The 23,282-nt window shown below is 35.8% G+C and overlaps 1 protein-coding gene across 4 annotated transcripts in view; it reads left to right on the top strand.

Moving 5' to 3' along the window:
- The window catches only part of SSBP2 (single stranded DNA binding protein 2), a 329,570-nt gene that overhangs the window by 233,272 nt on the left and 73,016 nt on the right, over nt 1–23,282 (top strand). For 2 of the 4 annotated variants that reach the window (XM_004087403.3, XM_003261540.4), the window contains exon 5: nt 298–387. The exons of the other annotated variants lie outside the window; for them this stretch is intronic. In XM_004087403.3, the coding sequence (XP_004087451.1) occupies nt 298–387 (90 nt within the window). The remainder of the gene's footprint in view (nt 1–297; nt 388–23,282) is intronic. 4 annotated transcript variants of the gene reach the window in all.

Raw genomic sequence — 23,282 nt, 5'->3', positions numbered from 1 at the left:
ACTAAAGCTTTTATTATTTTGTCATAGTACTATTTGCATTTACTATATCATCAAAATATACCACATTATTTAAGTTCTTTGACTTCACAAAGTTTAAAGAGATTTGTTAAAACCAACCAATTTAACCATTCATATACTAAACTGTTGTATCTCAGTTTACTTCTAGGATGGGGAAAATTACCAGTATTTGTTCCCAGGCATGAAAGAGCATCCCGTCCTGCAGTCTATTATCATTAGTCTTTGGTTTTGTGCCTTCTCTGTAATGATATAGGTTTGTTTCTCCTTTATTCTTTGCAGAGTGCTGCAGCAGCTCCCAGTCCAGTGCTAGGAAACATTCCCCCAGGAGATGGCATGCCAGTAGGTCCTGTACCACCAGGGTTCTTTCAGGTACTCAGAGAAACTCTGACTAGGAATGTTAAGGCATAGGAACTCCTGTTTGATTTTATTAAAGATATGAAGGAAGATAAGGCTATTTTGATTTTTAAGGTAAACAATAATGTGTAGCCAACTCTTGATTATTCAGACAGGTTATCTATTATATCCCTTTCTTCTTATGTTTTATTTGTTATTAGATTATGTATTTATTTACTTAGTCATTTTGTTGTTCAATTAAGAAAGAAAAGGAGTTGAGAAATACAGATTAGCCCATTAAATTAACTGTGGTAAATATTTTGTGGGAGAACAGACTAAATATGAGGTTCTGGAAAGAGATGGATATTAACTATACAAGCATAGACAAGATGATTAAGATTTGGCTGTAATTTCAAAATATAACTAAATTATAATTTATTAATTTATCAAGAATTACAGGTTATATCAAAATATGTTTGAGAATTATCTTTGGGTCTTTGAAGCTGGAATTTTTATTAATATTATATAACATTTTAAGATCAGATTTCAAATATATGTGAGTATTCTTAAATTTCAACAAGACCACTTATTTTAGCAATGATGATAACAATTTTACAATGACAATACAGTATTTAACTTTTTAAAATTTCACAGCATCCACTTCTTAAATCTGACAGTTTTCTAACTCAAACCAACATAAATTCCGAAATTTATTTTTAAATTAATTATAGTTAATTTTATAAGACGCTTTAAGAAAATTAAGAACTTAAGAGCTAAGAACTACAGTTGAAAGGCATTACAGGACCTAAGGTAACATGCTGTATTGTTAATGAATTACATTAGGTACTTATAAACTAATTTGTCACTTCCATTTTGTATTTTCAGAGTTCTTCATAATCATTCGTTAGCTAATTCAAATTCACACCATCATTGCAGCGTCATCAATGTACTTATAAATGTGAAAATAAAGAAATAAAATTATAAATAATTTTCCAAAGTGTATCAATTGAATAAAAGGTCTTAATTAAAACAGAATTCCAACTCTAGTCCTTTAGGACATGCTTATTTGTTCAGCTACTCCTTATTAATATCCAAGTAGTCTAGAAAAGTCTTCTTAGAGCTCACATTCTGTCGTGGGGGCCCTATCTTATAATCTAGGAATAGACTATAACTGTTGATTATTAATTAAACCACCACCATTTAAGATATTGAAACTAAAAGCTTACACTTAACAACTACTAACTACATGCCATGCTTCATTCTAAATGCTTTACATATATAAACTCTAATCCTCACAATATCCCTAGATGTAAAATATGTATTATTATCATTCCCACTGTACAGAGAGAGAAACCAAGGCATTGATAGCTAAGTGATTTGCACAAAGTCAGAAAGTTACAGGGCTTGGATTCAAATCAAAGTAGTCTGGACTTCTGCCATTGAATTTATCTTTTAAGCCTCATAGTTGATTGTTATTCATGAAATATTTCCAGTTCATTTTATTTTTTCCTCATTCCCTTCTTTCTGTTGCCAAAGATGGGTAGGAGTTAACAGAGTAAATCAGAAAAATATATATTTGAGAGTTACTGAAAGTCTCTAAGAGGCACTTTTAAAAGAGGGAGCAGGTTGGGGAGGAAGCCAGATTCTTTCATTCTAGGGTTAAGCCAAGATGTATAAATCCATACATTTTTCATTTCCACATTTTGTAGAATGAACTGTTCTCCATTTGCCTGTCTTTTATCTCAAAGTCTCGGTAAGAGTAATTGAAACCATTAGCTTTTAGTTTTTCCAATGTGATAAATATTTGAGTGCTACTATATGCCAGGCACTGTAGTAGGCATCTAAAAACTAGCAGGTGTAGTGTGTACCTTCCTAAAGCTTATTGTATAGCCCGTGAGGCATTATTAAAAATAAATAACTATAATACAGTGGAAATATGTGTTGTAACAGAGTAAAGTTTAAAGTTCTGTGATGACCTGGATGAGAGAGCCATTAAATCTGCCTGAGTTGGAGATAAGAGTAGATTGGAAAACATTGTCCACCAAAATAAGCAGAGGAATTACATTTCAGAAAGTCAGAATAGTAAAAGTGTGACTGCATCAAAATGGTCTGTGCAGAGGTGTTCAGAGTAATACATACAGAAGGTAACGGGGAGGGTAGGCAGGAGTTCCAAGACATAAAATTGGAAAGATATGCTCTAGCATGGCACATGTTAAGAACTTGAGTCTTTATTCAGTAGGAGCCATCAGAGATCTTTAGGAAGGGCAATGATCTGAATTCATACTAAACGGTGGATTCAGCCTCTGGGCTCTGGTAGGCACCTGTGAGAGAGTTGTATACAAAATCCCTGCCCTCAAGAAGCCCTACAATGTGATGAATGAGAGAAGAGGCCATTACAGTGTAGAAAGAAAATGGCTGTAGTGTGCTCTTACTGCAAATCAGAAGGCCACCAAACCGAATCTTGGGAGATGCATAGTTAGGAAAGTATTGTCAAAATAGTAAATGAAATCCAATTTGGCATTTAAGGATGAGTTATGACTTAGGCAAAGGAAGAGAGGGGAAGAAATTTCTAGGAAGAGGGAAAATAATTTACAGAGATCCAGAGGGAAAAGGAGAGAGAGAGACCAAGGAAAACTGGAGCTTAATTAGCTAAAGGGAGCATAGCTGGTGATGAAGCTTGAGAGGGACTACAAGGGCCTTGTAGGTTAGTAGAGTTTGAACTTGATCCTAAAGGCAGTACTAAACTACTGGAGGATTTTAAGCAGGAGACAGACATGTTCATATTTGCATTTTTAGAAAAATCACTCCAGCTCCATTGTGTAGCCAGAATTGCAGAGGAACAAGTCTGAAGATAGGGAGAGAATTTAGGAGTCTTTTACAGTACTCCAAGTGAATTTTTTTTTTTTTTTTTTTTTTTTTTTTTTTTTTTGAGATGGAGTTTCGCTGTTGTTGCCCAGGCTGGAGTACAGTGGCGTGATCTCGGCTCACCGCAACCTCCGCCTTCCGGGTTCAAGCGATTCTCCTGTCACAGCCTTCTGAGTAGCTGGGATTACAGGCATGCACCACCGTGCCCGGCTAATTTTTGTATTTTTAGTAGAGACGGGGTTTGCCCCTGTTGGTCAGGCTGGTCTTGAACTCCTGACCTCGTGATCTGCCCGCCTTGGCCTCCCAAAATGCTGGGATTACAGGCGTGAGCCACTGCGCCCAGCCTACTCCAAGTGAAATTTAATGGTGGCCTTAACTAAGATAGTGGGATGGTAAGTATGGGGAGATATGAAGTAGATTTGAGAGACAGAAATAAATGCAGGATAATGCAAAATAAGGGAATTCAAGGATAATAATTCTAGTTTCTGACTCTAATCTGGGCAGATGTAGGTACCATTTTCTAAGCTGGAGAACACAAAGTGGGGAATAGGTTTGAGGTGGGACAGATGAGGTTCCCATGAGTCCTCCAATTAGACATATCTGTTAAGCTGATAGACCTGTCCTAGGTTTGAGGTCTAGGACAGTAATCTAAACTAGAGATAAAAATTGCAGGGCCATATCATATTAAGGGTACTTGAATCCTCAGGGGTAGATGAATTGTCCAGGGAGAAAGTACAGAATGAGAGGGTAAGAGAATATACAACTGAACTACAAGAAACACTAATATTTAAAAGATGAACAAAAGAAGAACCTATTACAGATGCAGCAGTGTTAGTAGGTTGGCTATGATAGCAGTTCGAGGAAGAGACTTTCTGAACTGATTCAAGATCAGTGGCAGTAGAATTAGAAAGGAATAAACAGTTCATAGTTATGTTTGATAGGCCTTAATTAACCAAAGTTAGGGTAGAAGAGAAAGAGAAGAATCAAGGATGATTCTGAGATTTCTACTTTGGGTCTCTGGATAAGTTTAGTGTCTTTATCTGAGTAATGAAAGACAGGAGATTGAAAAACTTTCAGATATATTTGAATTTGATACACAAGTCATTTCTGTTTATCTAGGCAGACTATTTCAGCTAATCCCAAGTACTTTTTTCCTCTATTCAACATTTAAATATGTCTCACTATAAATGACTCTCTAAAATATTAAAAAACTCAAAGTACCAAAAATTTAAAGACATATGATATTATTATCTTTTGGTACATATAATGGTGTGATCAAATGACTCAAGTGTGTCCTAAATATCAGCATTGGTTTCCTGCAGTTACTGAACTAGTGTGATTCTGGCCGTAATGTCAAAATACATATAGTTAATGAGGAGTAGCTGCCTGCCATGAGTAGAAATAGCAGCAGACAATCATAATTCAAGTTCACACCCCAGTTTCTAATCTAGTTCCAAAGAGATGTTGACCTCCAAGAATGATCCAAATCTGGAGAACCTGTGTTGGAGTATCAGTTCACAGTTTATAAACTCTAATACCCAAGATCAGGCACAATCCTGATTATTAGTTCAGCACAAGGCAAGGAGGAATGGAAGCAACTGGAAAAGAGCTGGTGTGGCTCCTTAAGTAACAAGGTCCAGAAGGCTGGCTAGGATAAAGACTTAGATTCTCCAAAAAGCCAGATTTGGATATTAGGGAATTCCTGGTTCAAAAGAGACTTAGTCAAAAGGGTGCTAAATAGTTTTTCCAGCCTCTCCTGGTTGCAACTACTAAATTCTGAAGGGTGGTTACCTCCTATTGCCTTTGACTTTTAGATAATGATAATATTTTAAACTTACATTCTTAGTAAATGCAAAGCTTATTTGGAGATAGCTTGAATGGACTAGACCGAAAAAGAATTTAGCCTATTAGAATTAGTGAATAAATAAAAGTAAAGAAGAATAATTTATAATTAGCAAATGAAGTCCCCACCTAAGTATTTCTGAGCTCTACTTACTTTGTGATCATACTCTAAAAAATACATTGAAACATTTCTCCTAAATAGACAAACATACTCCTTTTTTTCCTGTTTACTTTACAGAACAAGCTCCCTCTTCCATTATAAGTATAGACTTAAATTCATTACCAAGTAGAATGATCACAAACTCTGAACTTGTGAATACATAACAACTACATTTGAAAAAAAGCAATGAATTAAAGTCTAAAATAAATAATTATGATATAACTTCATACACTTAATAAATCCATTCTGGAAGGCAGTCTTTAGTGTCTTTCTATTTGTGACATTGTTCATACTTAAACTTTGATGTTTTTATTGAAATGAGAGAGTCTCTGTTGCTGAGCAGGAAACCAATTAAGTACAATCAGTAAGACTAGTCAGACATGCAAAAGGAGGTATAAATGTAATAAAATAAAGCCATTTAAAGTATGACATGTTATTTACTTGGAGTCTGTTTTCAAATGAGTAATCTGTATAAGAAGCCCTGTAAGTCCTCAGAGTGACACCATGGAATTGATGAATAACTTTAGAGCAGCTTTCTTAAATTGGGAAGTCTTGCTGCTTGGGATCCAGAGGGAAGAGAGTAGACATGGCCATTGATCTAACTAAAAGTTTGGCAGTTTTTGTAGAATAAAGTACACTATCTTGATATGGTGTGAACACACATCCATTGTAGGCACCCAGAACTGAGTTTGTACTCTTTTATATCCCTGTCTTATTCAAAAATTTCATTGTATGCTAAGAAATTTGAGTTATGTATTAAAAGCATCGATCTGCTATTTGTTCATTCTCGTGGCATTCATACAAAAGGACAGGCAAAGGACTTTGATTCCTGCAACATAAATAGGCAGCAGCATTCCTTAGACCAAATGGATTTTCTTCTTACTTATGTATAATGATCAAAATAATTTACTACCAAAAAAATGCACTAAATAACACAAAAGTACTAATTCTTTTGTTTAAAAAATTAGATTATTAACTCTGTTACCTTGTAAAGTTCTGTAATTTTATGGATGAGTAAGTAACAAGGAAGCTTCTCTTATGAATTTCTATAACTTATAGAACATTAATGCAATGGACGTTTCTTATTTTAACCAAAAAAATATTGAGGAGAGTAAAAATGCTTTTTCCTACTTTATGTTCTTTACCACAAGAAAACTTCTAAGAAGGAAATTATAACTTCTTTATCACTCTAATAACCAAATACATTCATATCCTTTATATAAAAACACAACATAATCTTTTAATAGGTGCTAATGTGGATAATATCTCTGATTCTGTAACTAACCTGGGATATACCTGTTAATATCTAATTTTGAACTCTATATAGATCTTTGTTTTCTTTTATCATGTATTTTGATTTTTATCTTGATATATTTACTATATTTTAGTCACTAGATCTTTCGTTTTATTAGCTGAAACTGTTGAAAACTGATAATATGTTGATGTTGGGTTGTAAATTTAAGACTTTGACGTGGATAAGATTATAAATACATGTTAATGATAAAGGATACTGAGTAGTTTAGTTTCAGACCAAGGTGATCATTCATATTTTAAAATCTAAGTAGAATGAAAGTCTGATATAGACAGCAGGTTTTAAGTCACATTTTGTTTGCAGGCCTAAGATTGGCAGTGGTAAAGCTGCCTTGCCATCTAGTGGTAGTTTGCAGATGGCTCCACTTGTTCAGGGCCTTTTTCCAGACTTTCTATTTTTAGCAAGGCTGCACTGTAGCAAGCTGACCTAATGCTTTGACATAGTAATAACGCAATAAGAAAAAAAAAATAGTAAGAAATTTCCTCTTTTCTCCATGGTGGTATTATTGACTAGGGAAGCCTCAATATAAACGACATTCATAAAGCAACAAGGACAAAAAGCTCAAAGTGTATAATATTTTTGATATTTTAAAAGAAAAAGAATCAAAAATGAGAAAAATAATTATTTAATATAACACTCAAAACTGAAAAAGAAAACCAATAATATATGGTTTTACAAGTCCTGGTTAAATGTTTTTGGGAGATAGATATTTAATTTATTTCTGGAAATAAATTCTGCATTTTGAAGATACCTTAGTATCTATATTCATCTACTCTGCTATTCCTATTCAGACTTCCTAAATCCAGCCATTTATATACATATAGTTAAATAATCTACATGCCCTCTCAATTTCCTTCTGTTGTTAGTCTTGGCATTACCTTCGCTTCCAGTGGTTTGCCTTTCCTCTTATCTTTCCTGACTATGGTTGTTTCAGAAATTAGTCTCAGAAAGTGCTCTAAGCCAGGAGAAACTCCCTTTCCCTCTCAGGAAGTTATAAATACCATCTTAGATCTTAGATAAATGAACCAAAAGATTACTTGTTATATCCCTCTTAGTTTGAATGAGTAGGGTACTGAAACTCTGAAGTAGAATTAATTTATTAGACTAGAATATCTAACAGCATTAATATATATAGTTTAAAAATTCAGACATTAGAAATAGTATTTCTCAGAATTAAATACACCTAGGATTTAGATAGTGGAGGTGAGGAAGTTGGCTTATTTATCAAACCTCAAGAAATAAAAATTAAGTTTAATTTTCTTAAAAATATAATTTTGAATCTTTAAAGAACAGAGATTCTAAATGTTGAAAATAGAACAAATCTTTCCCTGTTGTAAAGATAAAAGCAACTAAAAAAATAAAGGTGCCTAACAGCTGCTGGCTTTGATAATGCTGTCCCGCAGTTGTGGAAATAGTTTTTCTGGCCTCAACTATTAGAACAAATTAAAACTGCTCAGCTTGAGTAACTAAGTAAGCTTTTTTTAAAATTGCAATTCAGGCAACTAAAGACCCTACAGCAGTAACTGGATGGACAGAGAGCAAAAAGGGGAGTGTCAGGTATTCAGAGTCTTTACTTGGGTTTTCCAGTTAGAATCAAATGAAACACTTTCCTATTAGAAACCCAATTTTTTGTTGTTTATTTGTTTGCCAAACTGAGTATTTAGGAGAAATTTAGGTTGGTCATTCTAGACCAGTATTTGGTTTTCCTTTCACTTTCATGCTACTCCTGCAAGCCAAAGATGTCCAAGGCATTTAGTATGAAACAATAAAGCATCATAGTTTAAAATCAAATCTGAGGTAAGAGCTTAGCTATTGTTCAGATCATTTGAAATTATAGTTTTTCTTTTGAAAATATTATTGAAAATTCTTCCCAGAGTGCTGTAGTTTTTATTGACGTTTCTTGATAAAAAAATTATATAGAGAGCAAATTGTAAATATGCAAAGGCTATTTATAACACAATTTAATTTAGTTTTTATTTTAGTATTGGTTACAGAAACAAAAATGCTCCACATTCTTTGGGGAATTAAAGATAAGGAACAGGCATTTAAATATATTATTAATTACATATTTAGGGGGAATAGATTTGTCTTAAGCATATATTAGAAAGACTTTAGCTTTTTAAAAGAATAACTTATTACTAGGTAGTGTTCAGGAACAATTTGTCTTATGTTCTATATCAGGGGCCAACAAAATTTTTCTGTGAAAGGCCAGATAGAAAATATTTTAGGCTTTGCAGGTCACACGGTCTCTCACAGCCACTCAACTCAGTTGTAGCATAAAAGCAACCATAGACATTATGTAAATTAAAGAGCATGGCTGTGTTTCAGTAAAACTTCACTTACAAAAAAAAAACAGGTGGTGGGCAACATTTGGCCTGTGAGCCATAATTTGCCTCCTTCTGTTCTACATCAATGTGATAAAAGGTAGCCTATGAGAGATCCAAAGGGTAAGGACCAGCGTTTCTCTAAGGGGGTTCTGTGGAATACTAATATGAGAGTCCTGGGAACCACCCAACTCTTAGGGGACTAGAATTCTTGGGGGTAGGGAGTATGGGGCCACAAATCCTTTGGTTTTTGTTATGGTTTTGTTGTTTGTTTTGTTTTTAACAGATGACTCTTACAAACTAAAATTTGAGGATCACTGGCTAAGATTGGCAATGATACTTAGCAACAAATATTGCCCGCCCCCCCGCCATTCATACCAGAGTCACTACAGTGAACAAGATAAATAGAAATTCTTGTCTTCATAGAACTTAGTCTACTAAGGGAAACTGAGCAAAATAAATAACTATTTTAAAATATATGATAGTTGTGATAAGGGCTAGAGAGAAAAATGAAACAGAAAAGGAAACTAGGCAGCATTGCAAAAGTTTTGGATAGGGTGGCCAGAAAAGGGCTCATCAAAAAGATGTATTTGAGTAAAGACCTGAAGGAAGAGAGGGAACAAACCATGTAATATCTGGGGGAAAAGTGCTCTAGGTTGAGGGACAAGCAAGTGCAAAGGCCTCCAGTTCAAAGCATGACTGCTTTTTCAAGGGACAGTAAGATAGTCTGGCTAGATAAAGTAGAGCGTCAGCTGGGGAGAATTGTGAGATAGGAAGTCATAGATAACAGAAATCCAAGTCAAGTAGAACCTTGTAGGTTATTGTAGGGACTTTGGATTTTCCTCTCAGTGGAGGGTTTTAACAGCATCATTCTGGCTGCACATAGAGATTAGTCTGTTAGAAGAAAGTGTGGAAACAAGGAGAGCAGTTTGCATGTCATTGCAAAATTTTGATAAGAGATTATTATCCCACCAAGGAGGTAGCACTGGTGAGAAGTAATTAGATTATATATTTTGATACTAGAGCCAACAGATTTGTTTTTTCTTTTATTTTAGATTCAGGGGTACATGTGCTGGTTTGTTATATAAGTAAACTCGTGTCACGGGGGTTTGTTGTACAGATTTTTGTTACCCAGGTTCTAAGCCTGATACCCAATATTTATTTTTTTCTGACCTTTTTCCTCCTCCCACCTTCCACCCTCAAGTAGGCCCCAGTATCTGTTCTTCCCTCTTTGGGTCCATGAGTTCTCATCATTTAGCTTCCATTTATAAGGGAGAATATGTGATGTTTGTTTTTCTGTTTCTGCATTAGTTTGCTAAGGATAATGGCCTCCAGCTCCATCCATGTTCCTGCAAAAGACATCTCATTCTTTCTTTTTCATGGCTGCATAGTATTCCATGGTGTATATGTACCACATTTTCTTTATCCAATCTGTCATTAATGGGCATTTAGGTTAATTCCATGTTTTTGCTATTGTGAATAGTACTGCTATGAACATGCAAGTACATGTGTCTTTATGGTAGAATAGTTTATATTCCTTTGGGTATATACCCAGTAACAGGATTGCTGGTTGAATAGTAGTTCTGTTTTTAGCTCTTTGAGGAATTGCCATAGTGCTTTCCACAATGGTTGCACTAATTTGCACTCCCACCAACAGGGTGTAAGTGTTCCTTTTTCTCTGCAACCTTGCCAGCATCTGTTTTTTGTTTTGTTTTGTTTTTTGAGATAGAGTCTCACTGTGTCGCCCAGGCTGGAGTGCAGTGGCGTGATCTCGGCTCATTGCAACCTCCCCCTCCCGGGTTCAAGCGATTCTCCTGCCTCAGCCTCCTGAGTAGCTGGGATTACAGGCATGCATCACCACACCTGGCTAATTTTTTGTATTTTTAGTAGAGATGGGGTTTCACTGTGTTAGCCAGATTGGTCTTGATCTTCTGACCTCATGATCCGCCTGCCTCAGTCTCCAAAAGTGCTGGGATTACAGGCATGAGCCACCACACCCAGCTGCATCTGTTATTTTTTGACATTTTAAATAATAGCCATTCTGACTGGTGTGAGATGGTATCTCATTGTGGTTTTGACTTGCATTTCTCTAATGATCAGTGATGAGCTTTTTTTTCATATGCTTGCTGGCCACATGTATGTCTTCTTCTGAAAAGTGTTTGTCTATGTCCTTTGCCCACTTTTTAATGGGGTTGTTTGTTTTTCATTGTAATCTTGTATAAGTTCCTTATATTAATAGATGCTAGTGGGTATTAGACCTTTGTCAGAGGCATAGTTTGCAAATATTTTCTCCCATTCTATAGGTTGTCTGTTTACTCTTTGATAGTTTCTTCTGCTGTGCAGAAGCTCTTACGTTTAATTAGATGCCATTTGTCAATTTTGATCCAACAGATTTTGATGATAGTTTGGATATGTGTTGGCCAGATAAAAAGACAAGTCAAGGATGAATGCAAGGCTTTTGTCCTATGCGGCTGGAAGAATGGAGTTGATGTTTACTGATGTGTATAAAACTTCAAGAGGAGGTGTGAGATGGAATTATCAGAAGCTTAATTGTGAATTTGTTAAGATTGAGATGGCTGTTAGACATGCAAGAGGTTTTGAGTAGGGAACAAGATGTGAGAGGCTGGACTTTTGTTTGAGGCTTGAGCTAGAGAGATAACTCTGAGAGTCACTAGCATATGGATTGGATTATATTTGAAGCTATGAGCCTGGATGACATCAACAAGATAGTGAGCATAGATGGAAACAAGAAACTGTGCAATGATGGATCCCAGGACACTCTAACATTAAGAAATTAGGAAAATGAAGAGGAACCAGCCAAAGAAGAGCAGCCCTTGAGACAGAAAGATAACCAGGCAAGGAAGTATGCTGGAAGCCAAATGAGGAAAATGCTTTGAGGAGGAGAAGAATGATCAGCTGTGTACAATACTGCTGATAGGTCAAATGAGTCAATAGCTCACAGTTGACCATTGGATTTAACAACAAGGAAGTCATTAGTGGCCTTGTTCAATGCGGTGCTGGGGGTGAAAGCCTCATAAAAGTGGATCTAGGTTAAGCTGAGAAGAGAGAAATCGGAGGCAATGAGTGTGGCCGACTCAAGGAGTTTTTCTTTAAAGGAAGGTGAAAAATGAGGCCGTAGCTGGAGGGAGAAGTCAAGGGAGATCAGAGAAATGCTGCTAGGAGTGAAATGTTGGCTCTTACAAACTATTTTGAGGAACAGAGAAAAAACAGCCCTATTGGCAACTGTGGGAAAAGAGTATCTGCTATTCCCATCCTCCCAAGCAATCGGGTACCATTTTCAGTATAAGAAACAACACCAGGGGGCAGGGCACGGTGGCCCATGCCTGTAATCCTAGCACTTTGGGAGGCTAAGGCGGGAGGATCATGAGGTCAGGAGATCGAGACCATTCTGGCTAACACGGTGAAACCCCGTCTCTACTAAAAATACAAAAACAAAATTAGCCAGGCGTGGTGGTGGGCACCTGTAGTCCCAGCTACTCAGGAGGCTGAGGCGAGAGAATGGTGTGAACCCTGGAGGCGGAGCTTGCAGTGAGCCCAGATCACGCCACTGCACTCCAGCCTGGGCAACAGAGCGAGACTCCATCGCAAAAAAAAAAAAAAAAAAAAAAAAGAAAGAAAGAACAGAAACAACACCAGGGAATAGAGTAATTGAATACCCTTTGTGCACAGTAAGATGCTTGTAATCCCAGCACTTTGGGAGGCCGAGGCAGACGGATCACGAGGTCAGCAGATCGAGACCATGGTGAAACCCTGTCTCTACTAAAAATACAAAAAAATTAGCCGGGCGTGGTGGCGGGTGCCTGTAGTCCCAGCTACTCGGAGAGGCTGAGGCAGGAGAATGGCGGGAACCCGGGAGGCGGAGCTTGCAGTGAGCCCAGATCGCGCCACTGCACTCCAGCCTGGGCGACAGAGCGAGACTCCATCTCAAAAAAAAAAAAAAAAAAAAAAGAGTTAAGTATAATTAATTACTTGGAATGCCTGCAAATGTGAATACTACCTTCTCTATGTCATTTTTGTGTTCTATAAATAATCTCTGACATCACAAATACCTTTGACATCCATTTGAATTTTTATCAACCATTGTGTATATGTATTTAAGATGCATATATTTCAAAATGTATGCGTGTGTGTGTGTGTATGTGTATATATATACACATATATTTGAGATGGAGTCTCCCTCTGTCACCCAGGCTGGAGTACAGTGGCATGATCTCAGCTCACCGCAGCATCTGCCTCCCAGGTTCAAGCAATTCTACTGCCTCAGCCTCCCAAGTAGCTGGGATTACAGGTGCCTGCCACCACACCCGGCTAATTTTTGTATTTTTACTAGAGACGGGGTTTCACCATGTTGGCCAGGCTGGTTTCAAACTCCTGACCTCAGGTAATCTCCCTGCCTTTGCCTCCCAAAGTGCTGGGATTACAGGCATGAGCCACCATGCCTGGCCTCAAGATGTATATTTTAAATGGGGATTCAGAAATAACTTTAATTTGTGCAATTTGAATTGTCATTTTGCTTATATTTATACTTTTAGCATTAGTCAAATTAGTAAGCTCTAGTTTCAAAACAGACTTCTTGGTGCAATAATAATTTCTCAGTTCTATAAAATATGAAAATCTGGGCTGGGCACAGTGGCTTACGCCTGTAATCCCAGCACTTTGGGAGGCCGAGGCAGGCAGATCACAAGGTCAAGAGATCGAAACCATCCTAGCCAACATGAAATCTCGTCTCTGCTAAAAATACAAAAATTAGCTGGGCATGGTGGTGCGCACCTTTAATCCCAGCTACTTGGGAGACTGAGGCAGGAGAATCACTTGAACCCAGGAGGTGGAGGTTGCAGTGAGCCGAGATTATGCCACCGTACTCCAGCCTGGTGACAGAGCGAGACTCCATTCCAGCACTTTGAGAGGCCATGGTGGGAGGATCACAAGGTCAGGAGTTTGGGACCAGCTTGGTCAATATGGTGAAACTCCGTCTCTACTGAAAATACAAACATTATCTGGGCTCGTTGGTGGGCGCCTGTAGTCCCAGCTACTTGGGAGGCTGAGGCAGGAGAATCACTTGAACCCAGGAGGTGGAGGTTGTAGTGAGGTGAGATAGCACCACTGTACTCCAGCCTGGGCAACAAAGCAAGACTTCATTTCAAAAAAAAAAAAATATATGTTTTATAGAAATATCTTACATAGTTCAATACCATCTTACATAGTTCAGATATGAGTTGAGTGGCTTTAAGTATAAACTTCATGTCTATAAGTGACCAAATGAATATGCAAGTATTTTTTCATTCCTAAAGAAGTAAAAACATATATAACCAGCCAGTTATATCCAAAGACCAAGCACATAGGCCAGTTTCTTTAACAAATGCTGTTATCTCTGTGTGGGAATTTGAAAGGACTACCACTTAATCAGTAGAAACTTCCCAAGCATATCAAGATATCAGAAACTTAAGAACAAAATGCTGTGCTTTTTTGCAGTGTTACATTTAAGTAAATTGAAGTACCTATCTTCCATACTTCATCTGGAGCAAGTTTACATGAAAGTAGGAATATAAAGTAGAGAAAAGGGAGACAAGAGGAATATTTTTGCATTCTTTAATGAAAAGTTCAGATGACTTTTAAAAATTATTGTTTTATGATTAAGTCAGCCTAATATTTTATCCTAAATTATAAATCTCAAATCTTTATTTTCTTACCCAAACTGTTATTTTTTTAAATATGGGTTAATCTGTCATTCTCATTTTAATCAGTAGTAGGAGGCAGCACAGGAGTACAGTAGCTCCAGATACTTACCTCACACCGAATTTTTCTAAATATAAATGGATTTAAACAAACTATTTAAAATTGTTATAGAATATTATTAAAACATTCACAGTTTATTAGACCAGCAGACAGCTTAGTCTCCTATTCACAATCCCACTGTCTGTTGCTACACACCTTTATCCAATGAGTACTTGGTAATGAAGACTTGAGAAAAAGTCTCATCTTCTTGAAAAGGCTCATAATGTCAGTGGCCAATATTGATGCTTAGACTAAATTCATGTAGAAGAATCAACTTGTTTGTAACTCTGCTCTATTGGGTTAGCCTTGCCAAAATAACATCAAGGAAACTGGATCTGTCATTGCTTTACAGTTATTTTATGTGAGTTATTTTAATTAAGTGTTGATGATAGAATATCTAAGATGTATGGGAGATAAACTGCATACTTATGCTTATCAGCAGAATATGCCAGCATAAGTATGTCATCTTGTGAGCTAAATTAGTTTAGTACTAGTTGGAATTAAAATGTGTTAATCAGGAATGTCTTATCCACTGGGGTGTCAGTAATGTCTGATGGAGATGTTCATGAAAAACAGAAAGGAAACTAAACAAATTCAGATATATGAATTGTAAAGTAACTTTGACAAAACTCATTTGATGTATAATTTATGCATCATTACTTTTCTACAGAAAATGTATGAAGTATCTCATGGAATTATAAAAATAAAAATATGTGAACATTCTTAAATGAAAGATGGCTGAAATAAGGATGTCACGATACTCTAGTGATTTTTCAAAGTAATATTCTCAATATTATTTATTTAATACTTATTGCTAGCACATGACTTCAAGAGAGATAACACATTTAAGTTTAAAAACTGATTTGCTTGTATGTAAAATATAGAATAGCAACATACAGAATAGAAATCTATATAGAGAAAATTATATACGGGAAAGATAATTAAATTAACTAAAAAAGTGCACATCATGAATAATAAGTACTACTTTTTTAAAGAATGTTTATGCTTTTGGTTAAATCTTATAGTAAATGTATTTTTATTACTTTTGCAGAACTATGAATAAATAATTTTACAGTCATTTTTATCATTTTCTAAAATTATGTTTTAGATTCTAGAATAGTTTTTATGTCATGGAATTTTGTCTTCAACAGAATTCAACACTGTTTCAAACAGTGCAAAGAAAGTATCAGAGGAAAGATTAAATATGTCTAAAGTCATGTTTACACAGGTCCAAGTAAGATAGATTTGGTATATATGTAGTTAATATAATTACTGAAGATAAACCATATTTTTCCAGGCTGTATTTCACTTTGTACCTTGTGTATTTACTGAAATGTTGAGTAAAGAAAATTACTTTTTGGCAAATAACCATTTTCTTACAGGTTTTTAATCTAAAGATGGTTATGTGCTAAAGACAATATGATATTAAGAAAGCAGAATGTTTTGTTTTTACTCAAATGCTGAGCCTTTTCTTAATGGAAAGAAAATATTTCAACTAAAATATGTTGTTTCTGAGACCTGAAGATTATAGTTTTTAAAATGTATTTCAACCTAAAACGTTAGGATCCCATGTATAAACATGGCCTTATGTAAGACACACCTGAGAGGCAAACTGCTATACAGAATTGTTAGCAGTTCTTATGACTGGTGTATACTTCAGAAAAAGATCAATAAGTTACCACACTTTTCTTCCAAAATTGTATATAAATTAACCTGATATCCTTTGTGCCAAGTCATGGTTACTGAATACTGCTATTCCGTAAAACTACCTAAGACTTATTATTTTCAACCCTGTCACCCCAGAAACAGTAAGAGAAACCTGAAAGCAGGAGAGAATGAAAGGCCTTATTAGTCATCTAATTATAAGTTCTCCTGTATACTGTTAGTATGGATATTTGGGGTCCCCAGCTCTTTTTTTTTTTTACTTACTCTTATTAGGACCTCTGAAAGATAAAATTTATCCTTATATTTAAGTGAGCAGGATTTCCTCCTCTAGACATACTTTATAAGCATTTTCTCATTAGACAACCAGATATGTTATACCAGTAGTCTGATTTACTCTTTACCACATCAACGGATACTGCCTATTCTTAACAAGACAAATAAATTGGCCAGGTGAGATTTTATACAAGAGGACCAAGCTTTATGATATCATTTGCGGGCTTTTAGTCTTCCATTAGTGTTGGTGATCACTTGGTCAATGGGCCAGCTACCGAACCAACCAAATATTTACTGAACATTTGCTTCATACATTCTCTCTTCGAATGTGCTAGCTGCTTTCTTCCATTCTTCATGAACCACGTTATAATGAACAGCTTTGATAATGACAATAGTTAATACCGTACCCATTTTACCACCATTCTCTACCTATCCTCTACTGTTCCCTTAAAAACACAAATAAATGGACTAAAGACTATATATTATCAAAACTCCACCAAAAATGTTCCAGAAAAGAGAGAGCTTTTGAAATTTATTTTATTTCAGTTGTTACATTTCTTTTTAGTCTGGTGAATCAAGAGCACATGCTAATTGGTGCTTTATGTGCAATTAGCTTGCTTACCTGAAATACCACTACATTTTCACCTTTCATGTTTGAGTGGTAACTAAAGAATTCCACATTAAGTATTTAATAAATGGTTGCACAGTTGCTGGGGGCCTGAGAGAAAGTGCCACTTAGGCAATTTATTTATGTACCACACACTTCTTATGACCAACTGACCATAAAATGAGCTTGGTACATAAGTGTGTGTACCTGCCGTTAGTCTAAAGGTATTCCTATAGCAGGGTGTTATAAAGAGAAGAAGACTAAAATGGCAGTTAAGAAATTTGGTCTTCGGTCTTCCTAAGGAGGATGATGTAGTAAACTTTAAAAAGTTAAACTTCCTTCTTGAACATGTTTCTAAAAGGCATCTTCAAATAAAATTGCATAAGTAATATTTTATTATATGTGTATAACACAGAACTTGCAAAACTTCAAGTGAGTAATTTTGTGAAGTAAGAAGTCTTTTGTTAAGTAAATGGTCACTTGCTAAATTGTTTTGTAAGTTTATATTTTCTTAAACCTGGTAATTATATATTTCTTACAGTCATTTAAAAAGTTTTGGCCAGGTGCTGTGGCTCACACCTGTAATCCCAGTATTTTAGGAGGCCTAGGCAGGTGGATCACCTAAGGTCAGGAGTTCAAGACCAACGTGGCCAACATGGTGAAACTTTGTCTCTACTAAAAATACAAAAATTAGCCAGGCGTGGTGGCACATGCCTGTAGTCCCAGCTACTCAGGAGACTGAGGCAGGAGAATCACTTGAACTCGGGAGGCGGAGGTTGCAGTGAGCCGAGATTGTGCCAGTGCACTTCAGCCTGGGCAACAGAGTGAGACTCCATCTCAAAAAAAAAAGTTTTAAAACTTCTAGGTTTTCAAATTTGGAAGCTAATTTCACATGAATAATTTTATCCTCAAAAAAGTCCAAAGTTACTTTAAATTAGATAAGTCCTGTATAATTGTGTGTTTTAGAATTGTACCTCAGACTTTGAAGTTTTCTGATATGTAAACTGTCCTAAATGTTAGTTCGTTCATTCTAAGGAAATTAGTGTTATTCTTTTCTTCATCATTGATTGTTCTAAATTGTGCTCATAAAATAAAAGATAGAATGTAGAAAATGCTTAGCGATTGACATTTTAGAGGGTTTTTTTACTTTTTAATGATTTTTAATTTTCTTTATTAATTTATACTGAAAGACTAAGATTTAAAGAACTTTTAAAGCCAAGTTGAGATATAATGAGATACAAGGTGAGATATAATGAGATGTAAAGTAAGATATAATGAGATATAAGGCGATTTATATATTGCTACATCAATTTTAGGTATTCTAAGAAATGCTGGCCTTATTTTAACAATTAATTATCTTGACATTAAGATAGTTGTTGCTCTGATAGTATTTTGTATTCTTTCCTCTAAAGTGCAGTTCCTTCATATCAGAGTATATGTTATACCACAGTGTACTAAATCCTCTATGATAAGTGGTATAAATAAAGTGCTGATGAAGTAGGGGAAATGGAGCCTATAGAAATTCTTTAAAGAGAGAGGAGTGTTTCAAAACTGGCCCTTGGGGAATTAATTACTTGGCAGAGAAAGGCGAGTACAGTGTAATCCCCAGGAATAGAGAATATTCTGGTGTTGGGGAATCATATTTATATGGAATTTTTAGATTCTATTGACAATGTTAGAAAATATTAACAAAATTAACATTTGAGCAATGTGTCATTTAAGATGTACAGTTTTATCATATATATCTTAAAAGCAGTTAGGGCTTAAAATAGTTTGTATCACCAGTAATTTCAGGTAAATAATTTATAAAACGGTTTCATTAAGGGGCCTGGGACCTTCAAAAAGAAAAGACTTCGACTGAGGGGTCTACCTTTAACTAATATGAAGATGAGAAAGAGCTGGTTCCTTCTAATTCTTAGAGAATTGAGATAAAAAGCTAAGGGCTTATGAAAGATCAAAATAAGGGGAGGGGCAACTACTGCTTTTGTGCTAGCAGAAAGGACAAGAAATAAAGGAAAATCTCTTTTAGGAAACTAGAAGTCTAAAATTCCCTGAATAATTCTTGATGTAATAGGAAAATAATTATTTAAAACATAATGGCATTCATTCTGAAGTAAATTATGATTCTAAGTGGTGTAATTTTTCCTCCAAAAGACTACTTGGAGGAAATGAGCTGAACATTTGGTTTGTGTTTCTATTTTTTTTTTCATTTTGTCACCAAATATTTATTAATTTTCTTGGCTTGTATATACTTTTATTTCTTCTACTTTGGGTTATTCCATTTATTTTAGACTGTTTTAGTTTGGGCTGCTATAATAAAATGCGATAGATGAGGAAGTTTAATCAACAGAAATTTATTCTTCAGAGTTCCGAAGGCTGGGAAGTCCAAGATCAAGGTGCCAGCCAATTTGACTCCTGGAGAGGACCCTCCTCCTGGCTTGCAGATGGCCATAATGCTCACATGGCAGAAAGAAAGAGATCATCTCTCTTGTGCCTCTCTTTATAGGAGTACTAATCCCATTCATGAAGGCTCCACCTCATGACTTAATTACTTCTCAAAGGTCCCACCTCCAAATACCATCATATTGGAGATTAGGATTTCAATATATGAATTTTGTGCAGACATAAACATTCAGTCCATAGCATACATAGATCACTAGAACATGTAGAAATGAGAATTTATACCTATAAATGTAGTTTCCATATGTCAGAGTACTAACTATGCTACCCAATTTCTCTTATAAAGTAAATAAGCTTACCTTACGAGTTTTTCCTAATTTTGAAACTTTTTTAAAAGCATAGCCTTGATCTTCAGTATTCATAGCACTACATGTTCTATCAAATAGGGATGATGTAATATGACTTTTGAGGAAAGACACCAGATTGAAATATTATTTTCCCTAGATTTTCATTGATACTCGCCATTTGGTGAAGAGAACATTCTATTTGTCTCAGATTAGTGGACTGATGTAGAAAAGAATTTTTATAGAAAATTGTTTTTCCTATTAATTACAAGACTGTGAACCTTGAAAAATCCTAATCAGAGGGCAGTCATTTTTATCTTCCTTGTTCACTGATATATCTAGCCACTTAGAACAGTGCCTTTGTGAGTGTTTAATAAATATTTGATGAGCAGGACATGATGGTTCATACCTGTAATTCAGCACTTTGGGAAGTCAAGGCAGGAGAATCACTTGAGCCCAGGAGTTTGAGACCAGTCTGGGCAGCAGAGCGAGACACCATCTCTACAATTTTTTTTTTTTTTTTTTGAGATGGAGTCTCACCCTGTCACCCAGGCTGGAATGCAATGGCATGGTCTTGGCTCACTGCAAGCCCCGCCTCCCAGGTTCAAGCAATTCTCCTGCCTCAGCCTGCCAAGTAGCTGGGACTACAGGTGCATGCCACCACATCTGGCTAATTTTTTGTATTTTTTACTAGAGATAGGATTTCACTATGTTGGCCAGGATGGTCTTGAACTCGTGACCTCATGATCCGCCCACCTTGGCCTCCCAAAGTGTCGGGATTACAGGCGTGAGTCACCACACCCGGCCTGCAATTTTTTTTTTAATAGCCAGGTGTGGTGTTGTGTACCACACCTGTAGTCCCAGCTACTCAGGAGGCTGAGGTGGAAGGATTACTTGAGCCTGGGAGGTTGAGGCTGCAGAGAGCCATGATCATGGCACTGCACTCCAGCCTGGACAATGGAGCAAGACCCTGTTAATCCGTCTGTCTATCTGTCTGTCTATCTATCTATCTATCTATCTATCTATCTATCTGTTTTGTTCATTCAAATATATATATGTTTTTGAATATATATATGTTTTTGAATATATGTATATATGTGTTTGTGAATGAACAAATTTCTACCATACTTTCTCATTGATAGGTGTAGCTTTTTTATTCTCCTAATTTACCTTTAATCTGACACAACAAAGAGGACTGTTGTGTTTTGGGATATTTAATCTTTAGGTTTTTCTTTTTCTTTATGAAGCATGGTAATAATTTTCTTTAGCTCCTTGATGAAAATGGTTTGTGCCTTAGGAACATATGCCTTTATCCCCACTCCCTGCCTCACCCACACACACTTCAAATATTTATAGCTATCTACATTATACTAATCTTTATATTTAAATGTAATACTAAAAATAATTAACACAGAATCATTGGTTCCTTATTTTAAAACGGACTTTAGAAGTCACCTGGTTTAACTCTCTCATTTTAAGGTTGAGAAAACTAAAGCCCTGAAAGATGGTTAGCTCAGGGACACTGCTAATTAATAAAGGTACAGAAACTAAAACCCAGGTCTTTGACTCCCAGTCAAATGTTATTTCCACACACGTTACAAATAATCCTTTCTGGGGAAGGCTTTTTTCCAGTTAAAACACTGATTCACCATCATGATACCTTCAAACAAGTATTTGTTACTCAAACTTAAGAGAAAAAAAAAAAAAGAATGTTGCCCCAAACATAAAGAGTAAACACATTTTAAGAGCCAAACACTCTTTTCTGCCTGTTTTTTTGTTTTGTTTTGTTTTGTTTTGAGAAAGAGTCTTGCTCTGTCACCCAGGCTGAAGTGCAGTGGCATGATCTTGGCTCACTGCAACCGACGCCTCCTGGGTTCAAGCGATTCTCCTCCCTCAGCCTCCCAAGTAGCTGGGATTACAGGCGTATGCCACCAAGCCCAGCTAATTTTTTGTATTTTAGTAGAGATAGGGTTTCGTCATGTTGGCCAGACTGGTCTCAAACTCCTGGCCTCAAGTGGTCTGCCCACCTCGGCCTCCCAAAGTGCTGGGATTACAGATATAAGCCACCTCGCCCGCCCAAAGACTCTTGAAGAACCTGTTCTTCTCAGATTGCTAAAGCAGGGAATACTGACATGACTGTCAATAGATATAATTTATATTAGCATAGTCTCTTGGACAGATTAGCATTTTACCATAAAATAATTAAAATTAGGGTTAACATTTTGAATTTCATTTGAAAGCAAATTGACTTCTGAATAGTGAAGTACAGATATTAGTGCAGATTATTCTCAGTTGCTAGTATGCAAACTCTTTTGGATTCTGTTGCTGTGTCTACGCAAGCTAATTCACTAGGCAGTTGAGGACTTAGGTGGTTATCTAGATAAGGTAAGGATCAGTCTGAATACTAAGCCGTATGTTATAACAACACTAATTTTGTATTAAAAATAATTTAACCATAGTAATCTTATATTTCAGGTAAAAATAGTGGTTTTTAGCTATATTAACCGATTGTTTTGTCTTTTTGTGCTTGAATTGTGTGAAGATTAGAGTTTATAAGCGGTTTTCTATTTTTTTTTTTTTTGGCCTCCAAAAACACGTACAAATTTGAACTTCTTAAAGGAGGACATATAAGAGCAGTAATTGACTAAAAATAGAATCTGTCTCTTTCTCTCGATCTCATTTTGTAGTAACCTGCGGGTTCCCAGCTAGCACATACACTGACCCTCCCTCACAGCAGCTCCTTCACAGGGCCTCAGTCAGGTAGGAAGGTATAGACAGTTCCGTTAACATACACTCATTCACAGTGCCATCCATTTGGGGAAAAAAAATTCTCCTTTCACATATGCCACTAAATAAACACTGTGTCATCTTCTTACATTCAGATCAACACGTAAATCTCAAGTGTTCTTCTATTTCAAGTGAGGCACTTCTAAATATTTATCTCAACATTTGGTATTTAGTAATATTTTTCACATAATTTTACCTTGTATTCTACTTCAAAGTGGTTGTATTACAGACAAAAATTATTAGTAACCTATTTTTATGTCTCCACGTTTCAAAAACTAAATTGATACTATATTTTGAATTAATGACTATGTCATAAAACATCATTTTGTAAAAGAAAGACAGCCATTATAAAACTAATGACACAATATTTATTAAATTTTTTAAATGAGTCCAGAATTAAAAAGACAGCTTCATAGGTGAGATTACGTGATTTATAAAGGAAAGAGAAAATAACAGAGAGAGTGTGAATATTAGAATAAGCTTCTAGTTGACAGTACATAACTAACTTATCCAATTTATGGTAGAGTTTCAAAATGATAAATGAGAGACAACTTTA

This window comes from Nomascus leucogenys, chromosome 2, assembly GCF_006542625.1.
Source record: "Nomascus leucogenys isolate Asia chromosome 2, Asia_NLE_v1, whole genome shotgun sequence".
NCBI lineage: Eukaryota > Metazoa > Chordata > Mammalia > Primates > Hylobatidae > Nomascus > Nomascus leucogenys.
This window is presented reverse-complemented; position numbering and strand designations above follow the sequence as displayed.